At 36.2% G+C, this 13,548-nt stretch overlaps 2 protein-coding genes across 2 annotated transcripts; both read left to right on the top strand.

The window, feature by feature from the left end:
* Window positions 1–1,116: 1,116 nt before the first annotated feature.
* Window positions 1,117–6,538, top strand: LOC143468919 (secreted frizzled-related protein 3-like). Its single transcript, XM_076966402.1, has 6 exons — window positions 1,117–1,486; window positions 1,627–1,795; window positions 3,098–3,166; window positions 3,365–3,527; window positions 4,991–5,096; window positions 6,293–6,538. The coding sequence occupies exons 1-6, from the start codon at window positions 1,169–1,171 to the stop codon at window positions 6,377–6,379; spliced, it is 912 nt and encodes a 303-aa protein (XP_076822517.1). The 5' UTR covers window positions 1,117–1,168; the 3' UTR covers window positions 6,380–6,538.
* Window positions 6,539–8,009: 1,471 nt separating this feature from the next.
* LOC143468966 (insulin-like growth factor-binding protein 5) lies at window positions 8,010–9,964 on the top strand. The gene is made up of 4 exons (XM_076966461.1): window positions 8,010–8,658; window positions 9,085–9,182; window positions 9,376–9,483; window positions 9,633–9,964. The coding sequence occupies exons 1-4, from the start codon at window positions 8,256–8,258 to the stop codon at window positions 9,753–9,755; spliced, it is 732 nt and encodes a 243-aa protein (XP_076822576.1). The 5' UTR covers window positions 8,010–8,255; the 3' UTR covers window positions 9,756–9,964.
* The last annotated feature ends 3,584 nt before the right edge of the window (window positions 9,965–13,548 follow it).

The raw sequence follows: 13,548 nt of genomic DNA, 5'->3' as shown, positions 1-13,548 counted from the left end.
GACGACGAAAATTGAATATTTATCGACCTTCACCGGATGGCTTGGTTTTTAGAAATTCCACTGGAGCTAAATCAATCTTATCTTATACGTTTGGCAGCATTTATTGCGTGGTTACATCTTGCAGATTTTCTTTTTTCAAAACGTTGTTGATGGGCAACTCTTGCAAAATATTATGTTATAGAAAACACAGCAAAAATGGCAAATTTTTAAGAAAAAACGCTAGGTATTGTTATCAGTCCAGCAACGTCCGGATTGCTCGTGCTGAGACGCAATTATTGGTTTATAACGTTTCGGAACAAGTTTACTTATGAATGTTTATGGGACTTCGTATAACCATTCAAGCGCCTGTGTCAATATGCACTTTGTCAGTTTATCCGCTATCTCGTTGATACACAAGATTTACTTTGCAGACTTTATCAATGTTTAATGGCGCCCCTGGCAAAGAGGGTTATGTGCTCCTTCGGCTCAGAACGTTACCAATCAAGCGAAACTGCCAGGACTTTGAGTTATCAACAATTCCTTTCTATAAAAAAAACGTTTTTTGTTTATGTTTATTATTACCCATAGCGATCACTTTCATATTTGTTGCAATAGTTACTAGTAGGCCTACATATACTAACATATTGTGTGAATGAATGAAGCATTTTCACAAAACCTGCGCTAATGTGCTTTATACTGTAAATTTCACTATGGAAAGTTTTCGCCAGCCAAACCGTTTAAAGTATAATCAATGGTTAGCATCAAACTATTTACGCCTCGCTTAATGTGATTTAGGCATTTTACGTTCTTTATCTACCCAAGCATGCAATAAGAGCAAAAATTTTATTGAACATCCTGCTATTTCGACCAGACATGAACGTGCGGTTGTTGGCAAATATTGTCTGAGTAGGTGCGAAGTACTTTATCAATTTAACAACAACTGTTAGTTCGACGCCTTGTTATACCCTGATGTTTTCTACTGTGTTAAAGTTGTAGGATCTTTCGAAATCTGATGATAACTATATACAATATGGGTGATTAGAAAATAGGCAGTGAGGCAGAAAGCAATAGTTTTTGTGTTTATTTATTTATCAGCAACTGTTACACGTACGTCATATTCGTGTATAATAGTCCATCTGTAGTATAATGTTGCAGAGTTTTTCATGTAATTTCTTTAACTGGTTTAAAAATGCTTGATTGTCGGCGACATACCCAAATCGGAAATTTGTTTCTTCCGCTACTCTTTTGTCTGATCTACTGGTTCACTCCTTGTCTTGGCTCTAGTTGTGAAGAGGTCCAAGTTCCTCTGTGCATTTCTATGCCATGGAATAGAACAAAAATGCCAAACCTGCTTTATCATTCTTCACAGCAAAACGCAGGTTTGGTTCTGTCTCAATATGATCCATTATGGTCGCAATTTTCGACGTCTTGCAAACGGAAGCTTAAATTTTTTCTCTGTTCCATGTTGGTACCAATGTGTTTCTACAGAGACAGCTACCCTGAAACGGTGAGTTGTCATTTAAATGTGTTACCTATTAGAATGGGTGTCTGTCGTGAATTGTAGGTTTAGTGTGGACTCGTATGCTATTTATCAGTAAATAAAAATGATGTTTACACGAGTTCCTGAAAAATACGCTTTCTGTAAAGGTTCGACCATGCAAAAGCGTTTGTCAAGAAGCACGCTTGCACTGTGGTGATGAAATGAGAAGGTATAACGTAACCTGGCCCAGTGATTTGCCATGTCACTCTCTTCCAGAATACCATAAAGGAATGTGTGTAACACCTGAAGCCTTTGTGCGAATGCAACCTAAACCGAGTAAGTGAACAACAGCGAAATTACGATTTTAAGTTTATATCCAACACCATTAAGACAACTATACAACCTATGCTTAACTGAAAAGCATGAAGTTAAAAGGTTTTTTAATTGGTGTCTATACGTATACAGCATCCGAAACAGTTGTGCATTTTCTGAAAAATCCTGAATAAAGAATTTGCTATACATTACAAAAACGCTTGTCTACATCAGCCTTTTCTCTAATGCGTGTAATGTGACGGGCTGCAGTCAAAATCTTTGCAGGAATTTGTAGTTGACAATCAGTTGCAAAATACGTTTACTCAGGGGCAATGAATAACAAAATGGTCGCTGTAGGCCTATTTTATAATACCCTGTCAAATTTGATGTAGTAGTCTATGAACAATCTTTCCAGAAAATTTCTTTGTAAACATGAAATTAGTCACATTTTGAGATGTTGAAAGTGGGTGCTCAGTAAAGTGTATGGAAATATACAATCATGAAAAAAAAACGATATAAGCATTAACCAGCACTTAACAAGACTAATGGTGTTGCCAAGGAAATAGGAAGAAAGGAAATTTGATTATCTTCTTTTCAAGACCTTTCTTTAATTAGCTGCCCTTTTCTACGGCAATTATGATGACAGTTTTTAACAATATTTTTAAATCACTCCGCTTTGAAACTATATGAGTTGATTCCTTCAAACCCAACATGTTTCTGGCTATAATACCAAACTATCACTTATGTTCACGGTTGATTGGACATCGAAGAGCAAAATCACTGCTACAGCTCAAGATTCGGGTCATAAGATTAATGATGATAAGTGAAAGTTACAAATGCTTATAAGTTATAACTCCTATTAATCATTTTATTGAATGTTAAATCAGTTCAAATCACCAGTCGTCAACCAACATGGATTCCATTAGAAAAGCTTCGTTCATTATTTATTATAGCACTAACACAGTTCTATGTTTTAAGGTTTAATGTTTAATTGATAAGTAAATCTTTAAATAAAGGAACAAAGAAGCATTTTCTTTTGATATTTGGCGGCTAGCTTGTAGCTATACTGCCTACTGGGTCACCGCCGAGACGTACTTATTCCCGACCTGGACGATCACTATTCCACAAAAGTTTCGTCAATATTTAAACAGATTGATGTTGTTTCGTACAATGTGGTATGTTTCCTCAAATTTGTCAACAACGGATGTGGCATAGGGCGCATGAAGAACTGCTGTCGTGATTTTTTCGTATTGCTAAGAAAGCAAAATTCTAATGCTTTTGTGGAAAACGTTCTATTCTAACAAAACGTTTACTTAACCATTTCAGAAAATTGTCGCTGTTCACGGTCAAAGAAGCCATCTAAGAAGCAATACGTAAAGAGCAATTTTGATTATGGTAATAGAGTTAGGTCGTACTTGTTGTTAAGTAAAAGCTGACATAAATTTTGCAACAACAAAATATAAGTATACATACTGATGTAGGTATATGTAAAACTATAAATGCACTACCACATTTACATGTCATGTATTTCATTCTTTTACTAAAAATCGGAGCAATCAAAAATATAATCAATGAGCATTAAACGTTTTTTAGTCATTCAAGCTCGCGTGCTTTCCATCGAAGACGGATCAGACGGATCGGTGGCCCGCGTCAGCATCAAGAGCGTTTTGAAGCAAAATGCTTTTGAAATACTTCTGGGCGACACAAACTTGCACTTTTCTAATTCTTGCGCCTGCCCAAAACTGCGACGACAAAAGTGAGACAATAAGTAGAGCACATTTGACCTTCCCCGGTACTGACAGCACCCTGCAGTTTAAATTGATCCGGTCTGCCCAGCGGGCCGCGGAAATTTATTGTTCAAGGGACCGTATAATAGGATGGTGACTCGACAACTCGGCAAAAGTTGGTAACGCTAAAGGTATTTGTCCATCGCTTATGTTCCACGTGTAATCCAAACTCGGTATTGCGAAACAAGTAAATACGATCAATGGTTTATTTATACGAGGAAAATATAGCCCAGCGCTTGAAGCTATACTCGCAATTGCGAAAGTCAAAAAACGTGCTGCTATTCTTGGCAGTGGTACGAAAGTCATTCACGATAAAAGATATATTGCACTGATCAATTTAGAATGTTTATTTATGTGACGGAAACACCACAGGCACTTAACTTTTCATGACCACTTATGAAACATGATATGCTAAATCAGTTACGTTCTACTAAGTACAAGTGTAAAGGTAGTTTACAACAATAGAAATGCCAGTTATAGCCGGGTTGCAAAAAATAACGCAACACGTTTTGGACGAACTATAAGAATACCAAAGTTTACATTACCCTGCTGCAGTCTAATTTTAATCTCGCAAGTGTATTCGTAATTTCACAAAATCCCTTGCCGAAAATGATCTTAAGTCTAAAATCTTAAGTGTGTGGTTTATTGAATTGGAAAAGTGAGTTTCCACAAGAACCAAAGTGCACCGGAAATTGCAAAAGATGTTTTTTGACTGAAACGCAGCAGAGACAAAAACGCAAACAATTTGAATCACAAATACATATTCAACCGTAAATAACAGTTCGCTGGTCAACAATAATGACCTCCTCAACGTTGTTATGAGTTTTGCTAATAAGGTGACTTTCCTTTGGCGCAACAGCAGGAAAATAAGTTAACAGTTATTTGTAAAAAACTCGAGAAATACCAGGTGATAATTAAACACGTTCGACAAGCTCGTCTTTTTCAACAACGAATTGACTTTCTGCTAAAAAGTATAGCTTTACTGGAACGCAATTGCAACACCACCGCTTGAACTGGTACTCGAACGGCGCTCTTGGTACACTCCAGCGCCGCACATGATTGATGACGTCTTTGGAAACGTTTTTCGCAGACATTTCGCAATCTGTTTCGAAAGAGAAGTTGAGTCAAGTAAATACCTGACATTCGGACGCAAATTTGAAAAATTTTTGCCATACGCTAATGCTTGCCGGATTTTTTTACAAGACTATTGTTTGGTACAAACTTTCTATACCATGACGTACCTATTTCAAGTGTTTTAATACATACAGATATTTACAGACATATATGTCGACTATAAATGATATAGTGTATAAAAATCAAGTTTTTCAATGAATATTGAGGACTGTTAACAGTATATTTGCTTGAAGTTATGATGAATTAAAAACAGTTATACATCTGTATGTTGTATGGCGATAACTAATTGTCGTTGCAGAAACTATCTGATAATGGGTCCGATCCAATCAGAGAATGAACGTCTACTTCTTGACCAAACTAGTGTTGCAACAAAATGGAAAAAGAAGTGGCTCAAAAAGATCAAGGTAGGAAGCCGTGAAAAACAAAAATATCAAAAAATGCGTTTTAAACAAGAAAATTCTAAAATAAATCAACAAAATTTGATACATCTTAACAGTATATTAAAAATATATTTTGAAAAGTTTTTTTAATTTATTGATATGCGATTGCCCTATAGTTATACATTTACGGCTTAGAAATACACACTACAAAATATCCGCTTATAGGGTGATAGGACCTGAAAAGCGAGTTTTGGGCAGCGGGAAATCCCAGTAATTTTCTCCGGAGTTAACTGAAACTTTAATGCAAATGTCTAGGAAATCGGAAATAGTTTGCGTACCTATTCTGAAAGTGGCTCATTTTAGTGCCTTTGTTTGGTCATAGGATACATGCAAACTTTTCTCCGAAAGGCTTCGTCTTCATGCTATTGAAAACAAAATGTTTGCTGAACTTTACACCGTTTTATCTTTTCTTCCGCTATTTCACAACCAATAAGTTAGTAGTCCGTCTTATACTAATTGGGTTGATTTTGCTTTCGCTTAACAAAACAAATGATGACTGCAATTGAACTTTTCTAACCAAAACCATATATGTTCATTATTTCGTAATGGATTGTTTACCTTTGCGGTTTTGTTTGACATTCGCCATTTTTAATACCTTTTGCGGTAGTAGTTACAAAAACGTTTTTTTAAGTAATTAGGTATAAAAACAAAGCGCTCGCTGTATAGTATATCATGTTTCCTTTGAACGTACTTTTACCACCTAGTTAGTGACCCATGCTTATCTTAAAAAGTCGGTTTTATTTAACCGTTATTTGTTTAACTTTCTGACTCAACCCGGCTCTGCCCTTTTAACCTATAAACATTGGTAAGGGCAACTTTGAAGATTTGTCATATACAAATAATCAAATGTTTGATCCGCTGTCGCCAGAACTGTAAAATCACAAGTAACTTATACTTTTGTATTCCGAGTACAGTACTTTGCAACTTTTAAAAGATGTTCATATCATAGTATACACCAAAAAATGGTAAAAGGGGGTTTTTATTTTTGAATACCTGAAAAAAGTATTGGAGAATGCATTATAATATTAAAGATTTGGTGATCGGGTGATGCACGTAAATGAAATATACTCGTACTCAAAGAATATGCATTAGAAACAAAATATGCATTAGAAACATAATGAATATTTTGCTGAATCTGATTTCAGACTTATCTATTTCAGCAATGGGAAAAGAAACGGGAAAGATACCTTGCCCGGCAAAGGCGCAAAAAAGTTTCGAAGAGCAAGAAAAGTGAAACTTTGCATTGAGAAGACAAACGATTAAAAAAGCGCTGATGTTCTCTTAAAGAGTGCGCTTAATTTCAAGTCTCTAAATTGTACTCATCAGCTTAAACGTGCCGCATTTAATATTGTTTTAGTGTGCAATGAAAATAAAGTTAAAGCCATGTATAGCCTTATACAGAAGAACGAGTGACATTTTTTCCCATCAAATATTCTACAACAATCACATCTGGTGCAAAGAGCGCAAACAGTAGCCCGGAAGAGGAGCTTATCTTCGCTGATGAAACATTTCGCGAAATCATAAAACGACAACAAAGGGAAATGTTTTCACACCGTGTGAATTAAATGTTAAAAAAAGAGTTTGCTTATACAAGCGAGCCAAAATAAATACGTATAGGCTACCTTACACCTGACGTAATTATTGCGTCACCCTTAGGAAATGTGAGTGATGACTAAAATCTTGATTGAACGATGTTTAACCACTCGGAAACCGTTCTACTTATTCACGGCTTTGTTTACTTTGAGTTTTCAGCAAAAGACGTATCCTCTTACAAGTGTCAACTAAGAAAAGGTTATTTCCGACCTGGGTGCTCAAATTAAGAGAATCGCTTCCTGAAGAATGTGTTCTGCGTAAATTAATACAACAGACCAACAATAAATCTTGCACGAACGCCTGCACGTACTTTGCAGTAATTAATAGCTGTAAATCATAATCTATATTATAGCCCAGAACTTGGAGTTGCGTCAACTTTTTCGGTGACATAATTGACAGATTGCGAAATTCGACCTGCTACGCATGAAACTGGGTAGTTCCGGCATGTTATAAATATAAAACAAGACCAACCTGTAATTTCCGAGAAATATCTGAGGGCAATTACTGGTACGATTTTATCAGAGGTAAGGCCGTGTAACATTGGTCACGACCGTAACACCAACTAATATCAACAATGATATGCTGACCTTATCTACAGTACATGAAAATCGATGTCTTTTCCAACAAAAATAAATATGCGGAGATCACCGCTACTGTAATCCAATTAAAAACTTGGTGACTAAGCGATAGACAAAGCTGCTTGGCTCGAGTAAAAAGTACCAGTACTGTATTTGACTCGAGATTGCAGTTACGTAACTGATTGAAGGTCACAAACTATATAACTTTAATTTTACAGTTATACTTATGCAAAGTATATACAGTTGTTTTCCAAAGACAAAACCGGTATAATTATATGTACTGTATATAACCGCAGCGGTGGATGGATAGTAATGGTAATAAGGCCACCAACATGCAAAATTTCATGATGACACTTTCATTCTAAGTTTGAAACACGTAATGTTCTTGTGAGGTGCGACCTCGTCTACGTGACTGGTGTGGTTACCATGTTCGTTGGGGGCGAGGCGCGTAGACGCGAATTGTTTCATCTTATCCCAGTTCCAGATTCGTTAATCGTAAATCCTTCGCTTTTTTTCGAAGCTTTCATCCGGTTTCTATAGGTTTAGCGGAGGGGGCACGAAAAGCATTGTTAAGATCGATAAAGAGAAAAACGAAAGAGAAAAAATCCACGCACCACCTTTTTAGTAAAATGAGACGGGCTCCTTGAAAGATATAAAAAGCCGTGATGAAATTATTGGCACAGAAGTTGATGACACGTCTGGTGAAGACAACACCGAGCCCTAAATGAAATCACTTTTAGAAAGTTTTCAGAAATGTTTAAGACTAGCTATTTGTTAGGGACGGGTGTATAGGCAAAGTTGAATCTGAAATGATATAATAACTTGAATAATCCTTCTGTATTGGAAAATAAATGAATCTTTTTTTATTGAATTTTAAGTAATTGCAACAAACTATTCTTAACTTTTATAGGTATTTAAACATTTTTTAACCCTACTACATCAAAAATAGAAAATGAAGTTCTTCATTCTAACTATCTCCGTATATATGGCGCTTTTTTACAACTGCAACGCCGCTCCAAGGGGTGGACTGCCGAAGTGCGCGAGTTGCAAGAAGGAAGATATTGCTGCTTGTCCGCTAATCGAAGAAACAGAAGATTGCGAACCTGTCCCAGAACCAAGCTGCGGTTGCTGCATGATGTGTGCTAGGAAACGTGGGGAAAATTGCGGTGTTGCGACCGGTTTCTGCAAAAAGGGTCTTTATTGCATGCCGCGATCTTTCGAAGACCTTTACGATATTTACATGGACACCTACTATGGACAGCTGTTGTGTATGACGTTAGAAGATCTGAGCGAAATCATTCCAGAAGTATTGGACTTTGTCAACCAAACGACTACCGAAGAGCCGGAAGAACCGGGTAGGCAATAAGACTGCTTAAAATGTTAAGAGATAAACAGTAAACCTGGCACTTAGGTGATTATCGCCTTTTTGATTGTATTAGATTAGGACCAGGTGCAATACATTCATTTGTTTATGAAAGTAACGTCCAAGAGTATCACCACGGGCAAATAATCAGGCCTTTCTCCTGATGTTTTGCAAACGAGTATATGTTATGGAAAAATTTCCCTTCCTGATTAATGCAATTGGTTACTAATTAAGATCCCATTAACTAACTTTCTAGCGTTTTATTCGTAAACTGCCTTTAAAAATTTTACGCTAGAATCTTGTGTTTGCCGCAAACACCAGATGTTCTGGATTCTATACAAAAGTATCTGTCCAACGCCAACCTAAAAACAAATCCTCATTACCGGAAAAAATAAACTCAAATAAAACTTTTTTTCAGATCGCGTACCCATGGAAGCTGAAGCACCGGTAGTGCCTTCTATAAGACCGGTGATACAACCAAACAAAATCCCATCTCCACCGCATTCCCGGGCAAGAGTAAGTAAATATCATCGTTACCTTTATAAGGTATCATATAGGCTATGTACAAAAACTAAGTGCATGGTGCGACCATACAGCCAACGTATATATATCTTGCCAAAGACTTATATCCAAAGATTCAGTGAAATTAACGCGATGTGTTTAATTGGATTATTTCTTTGAACTTCTAAACAACAAGCTATCATTTTAGACACCGTGCTTTGATCATCTTGAAGATATATTGAGCCGCGATTACACCGAAAAGCACGAGTGGGTCCCCGAGTGCGACAGGAGGACAGGACTTTACCAGCCGGTCCAGGTTGAAATTTAATCATTATCTTTATAAAGTTTTATATAGTCTACATTTCTTTTTTTAGTCCTTTTGTGATGGTTACGTTTATCAACTTTTACTTTTACCAAGATAAAATTTAGTTTTTCCAAAAATAACGCTCGTATTTTCATTTTTAGTGTGAACTCTCTTACGGACTCGAAAGAGGAAGATGTTGGTGCGTAGATTCCCGAGGAGCGGCGGTCTCAGGTTTTATCAAGAGTGGATCTTTGTCAGAGTGCAACCGTACCTTAAACATATAGTGCTTGATATTTCTATCTACAAGCTGTTCTTCAAAATTATATATGGGCTCTGCCGTGTCTGTCATCGCCGTGTGTGGTTATACTGCTTTTATTTATGATACCATAAGTTATTTATTATTCCGCGTTTATTTAAATTATTTAAGGTATAGACCTATTCTTTGTTTATTCGTTTGTTTGCTGTCGTGCAAAATAAATCGAGTCGATCGAAATGGTCTTGTATTCTATATAAACAATTAAACAGCAATCACTTGCCTAATTCTCCCGCAAAGACCTTTTAGCGCCGAATGGTATAACCAAGAATAGTCTGTCGGTATTTTTGGTCGAAAGCACGTCATTGTAATCCGTAGCTCCCAAGTAATACCATTCATACGTCAAATCGCATATTGTATGACGTCAATGCAAATGCAGAATTATGAATTAAAACTGGTATTTCGGGTGGTCTCAGGTGACGAATACTGTCGATTACCGGTTTACAGCCGGCTATACTTAATTACTCAGCCACTGAAACTAAACGTCAATTATTAAGAATTTTTAAAAATAAGCGGAATGATTGGTAATGGCAGCTTGTATTAGTTGAAAATATTTATATAAATATATATACAGTATATAGCTACTTTTGTATTTTTAATGGGGTCCAAAAGCGAAGCTCGTACGATGGAAAAAGTCAAAATGATAAATTAAATAATTTTTTCATTTGCAAGCAGAATAAATAATATGACGTTAATGGTAGAAGAAACAACACAGGTTGTATTTGTTTCAATTGGCTGCTTTTTATTGTTAATTAAATAGAACGCATTCCTGCGTTCTTTGCCTGATTATATGGCGCAGTTTGTATATCGTAGAAATGCATATCATCATATGATGTTATTAATGTATGTATGACTTAGTGTTGTAAGGTTAAACTAAACTTCTTCCAGTCATTCGTCTATACTTTATATTGGCAAAAAGTTTTTTTTTCACAAGAAGCTACAGCGTACGCAGTGTATAGACTGAAAAGTATACGACTTTCCACTTTCACAGTTGGACACTATATAGACAACAAACTTGGGTTGTACAGTAAGTGTATGAGTAAGAAAAGATTTTCGGAAATACCAGAGCGATTTAACGAAGTCGCAGGCAAAAACGACTAAACGTGTCAGTACGGGTTGTTTGTTTTATTATGTGATTAGTCATTCCACTTCACTGGCCTTGTAGTTGAAGTTAATTCCGGGAATTTTTTGTTATATTCTATACTAAAGCTCAGCTATAACCACGGTGAAAAACCACATTGAGCGCCTGATAGAATACAAAATCTTCCATTAAATACTGATTTATTTGTGTGAAATTATTGAAATTATGGGGGTTAAAGAAAAAATGATTTTATTTGTAATGATTAAACTTGGCCCAGTTCTTACGCAATTTTTTCCTTTCTTTCTTTAATTAAGGAATGTTTATTGTTTATTTCCTTGCATTATTCATAGATCACAGCTATAATCGTATAAATAATTATATCTTTTTCCAGGCGTTTGTCTATGTGCAAAGACACGTGTCTTTCTTGCACCAGAATGCACGCAAAAAATCTTAACAGTGGTAAATTTCCTTTGTGACTTAGTCTGACATTAAGCTGAAATTACAGTAAAATACTTTTTGGGGACTTTTTCATAAACAAATAAGAAATTCCCACGTTTAAAAAAGCGCCGACAGGCCATTTTGGATATGACTAACTTTAATGATCACGAATTTTAATAAATACCCACAGTGAATATTCTCCCGCAGTAGCTTTGAAAGTAGATTATAGCAGTATTTTTAGTATGTAGCCTACTTGACACAAACCATTCTACTCACAACGATCACAAAAAACCACAAGCTACGAATTTTGGACACAACATATATAGGCTATGTCCAATTTGTGCAACTTTTGTGATTTAAGGAGATTTATTAGTGCATTTCTCAATCACTTACAGTTGAACCATGCTGATTTTCGAGAAATTTACTTACTGTGTTTTTCAGAACAGAAGTCAGACCAGTTTATCTTAGCGTCATACAACACCCTTCTACAAGGAATTTTTTTAGAGTCATAATTCATATTTCAGCTATTTTTCCACTGCAAAAACAAACGGCTATAGGCAATATTTATTTCAATGTAACAGCCTAACATTTAAAGTGCAAGTACATTACCACATGAACTGCATGGACTACATTTTCCAGCGATTTACTCTGTGATGGGATTTGCCTGAATAAAGTGGTATACTTTCGGGCTTGATCATATTTTATCAAAAACATTGTAAAATACCTTTGTTTGATCAAGCGCATATCCACACAGACCATGCAGATAATTGACGTTTGACCAATGGAATTTTATCTGAATCATCGTGAGGACAAGGCAATCGCAATTCTACACGTAATAGGGTATGGCCTTATAAACTACATTAACTTCCGAAATATAGCTACAGTATAAAAATTTCCCTAACTGTTAGTCTGTTTAGTTATTTGTAATTATAGTAACTCTTTAAAAGTTTAAGATAAACTAAGTAAGAAATTAATTGATAATTACCAAAAAGTGTTTTCATGACAACGCTATTAAGCATTTCAAAAAACGGTTTAATTTTTCGAATAGGTTCAGCAACAATTGGCAAGAGCAAGACTAAAAGACCTTGACTAGCCGCAAGTAAAACAGAAAAAGAATTGGCTGATACCATTTCGCTGGCGGTTAAGCCCAGGCCATCCCATGCAACAAAAGTCCATCGAGGTGAAAAATGGCGTCGACATGAAATGGCGAAGTCTGAGAGGGTTTTCCTGCAACTACAGTACGTGTTCCATGTTCCCCTAGTCCGTCCAGGGGGCCGCAATGATGTCTGTTTTAACAGTTGCAAAGCGGCGGGACAAATGACTATCTCGATTTTAGTTGTACGGGAAGCTTTGAGTCAGTGAGATGGCTCTACCACCCGGTGAGCAAAAAAAGGAATAGCTCCTTTGCGGCGAAGCACAGCAAGTTGAATTGCCACATACAGTATATATCAAGAACGAACAATTGTAGTGGCCTGATAGATACCGACATCCATAGTCACTTTGCGCAAGGCACCGTTTATGAGAATGTCGACTGTGTGAGTGTGTTTGTAAGTCTATATGTTCGCAGTGTTTTTGGGGACCGAAACGATCTCCCAAAAGCCAAAATTCATACTTTTGTATAACTACAGCAGAAAATTAGCAGTTAGTTTTTAAAAATCGCGATCTCTTAAAATTTCTCAGCGGTCGCCAAAGTCAAATCTCAAAGAAACACTGTTTGTATGTACTACGACCAAGCCAGTGAAAGAGGGTGGGGGCAATTGACCCGAGCCTAACACTTTAAGAGAAGTATTGTTCAAAAAATAACAAATTGTTTTGCGTTTATCGACTATATTCCAACAGCGTCAAAGCTAAGAATCTGTTTGTGCACATGTCACTACTCAAATTATGTTCTCGTTTAACCTACATCTAAACTTTTATTCAGCCAGTAGTCTATAGATATTTTGTATATAGTTTAACATTAATATCAAACGCTATAGGCTAAGAATATTCTTTTCACAAAATCTTTGAAACATATACACTATTTACAGTATTAACATACTGTAAATAACCAAACAATAAACGTGTTTAGGTTGCAATAAAGAAACGTAAAATTTTCAGAGGAATCAGGATTTAGAACTTACATAATAATGTAAAAGCTTACATAACTTTTGAATAGGCCCAAATTCAATTTTCAGGCCCGGCCCCACATTGCGCTCTACACGGCCTTGACTGCAATAAATAAGACAGACACGGCTGAATACACTTG

Source organism: Clavelina lepadiformis, chromosome 8, assembly GCF_947623445.1.
Source record: "Clavelina lepadiformis chromosome 8, kaClaLepa1.1, whole genome shotgun sequence".
Classification (NCBI taxonomy): domain Eukaryota; kingdom Metazoa; phylum Chordata; class Ascidiacea; order Aplousobranchia; family Clavelinidae; genus Clavelina; species Clavelina lepadiformis.
This window is presented reverse-complemented; position numbering and strand designations above follow the sequence as displayed.

Coding starts and splice junctions, on each gene's coding strand:
- LOC143468919 (XM_076966402.1), top strand. CDS start 1,169: ATGCTTGATTGTCGGCGACATACCCAAATCGGAAATTTGTTTCTTCCG. Junction 1,487..1,626: donor GAGACAGCTACCCTGAAACG/GTGAGTTGTCAT, acceptor CTTTCTGTAAAG/GTTCGACCATGCAAAAGCGT. Junction 5,097..6,292: donor AGTGGCTCAAAAAGATCAAG/GTAGGAAGCCGT, acceptor TATCTATTTCAG/CAATGGGAAAAGAAACGGGA.
- LOC143468966 (XM_076966461.1), top strand. CDS start 8,256: ATGAAGTTCTTCATTCTAACTATCTCCGTATATATGGCGCTTTTTTAC. Junction 9,183..9,375: donor CACCGCATTCCCGGGCAAGA/GTAAGTAAATAT, acceptor CTATCATTTTAG/ACACCGTGCTTTGATCATCT. Junction 9,484..9,632: donor GACTTTACCAGCCGGTCCAG/GTTGAAATTTAA, acceptor TTTCATTTTTAG/TGTGAACTCTCTTACGGACT.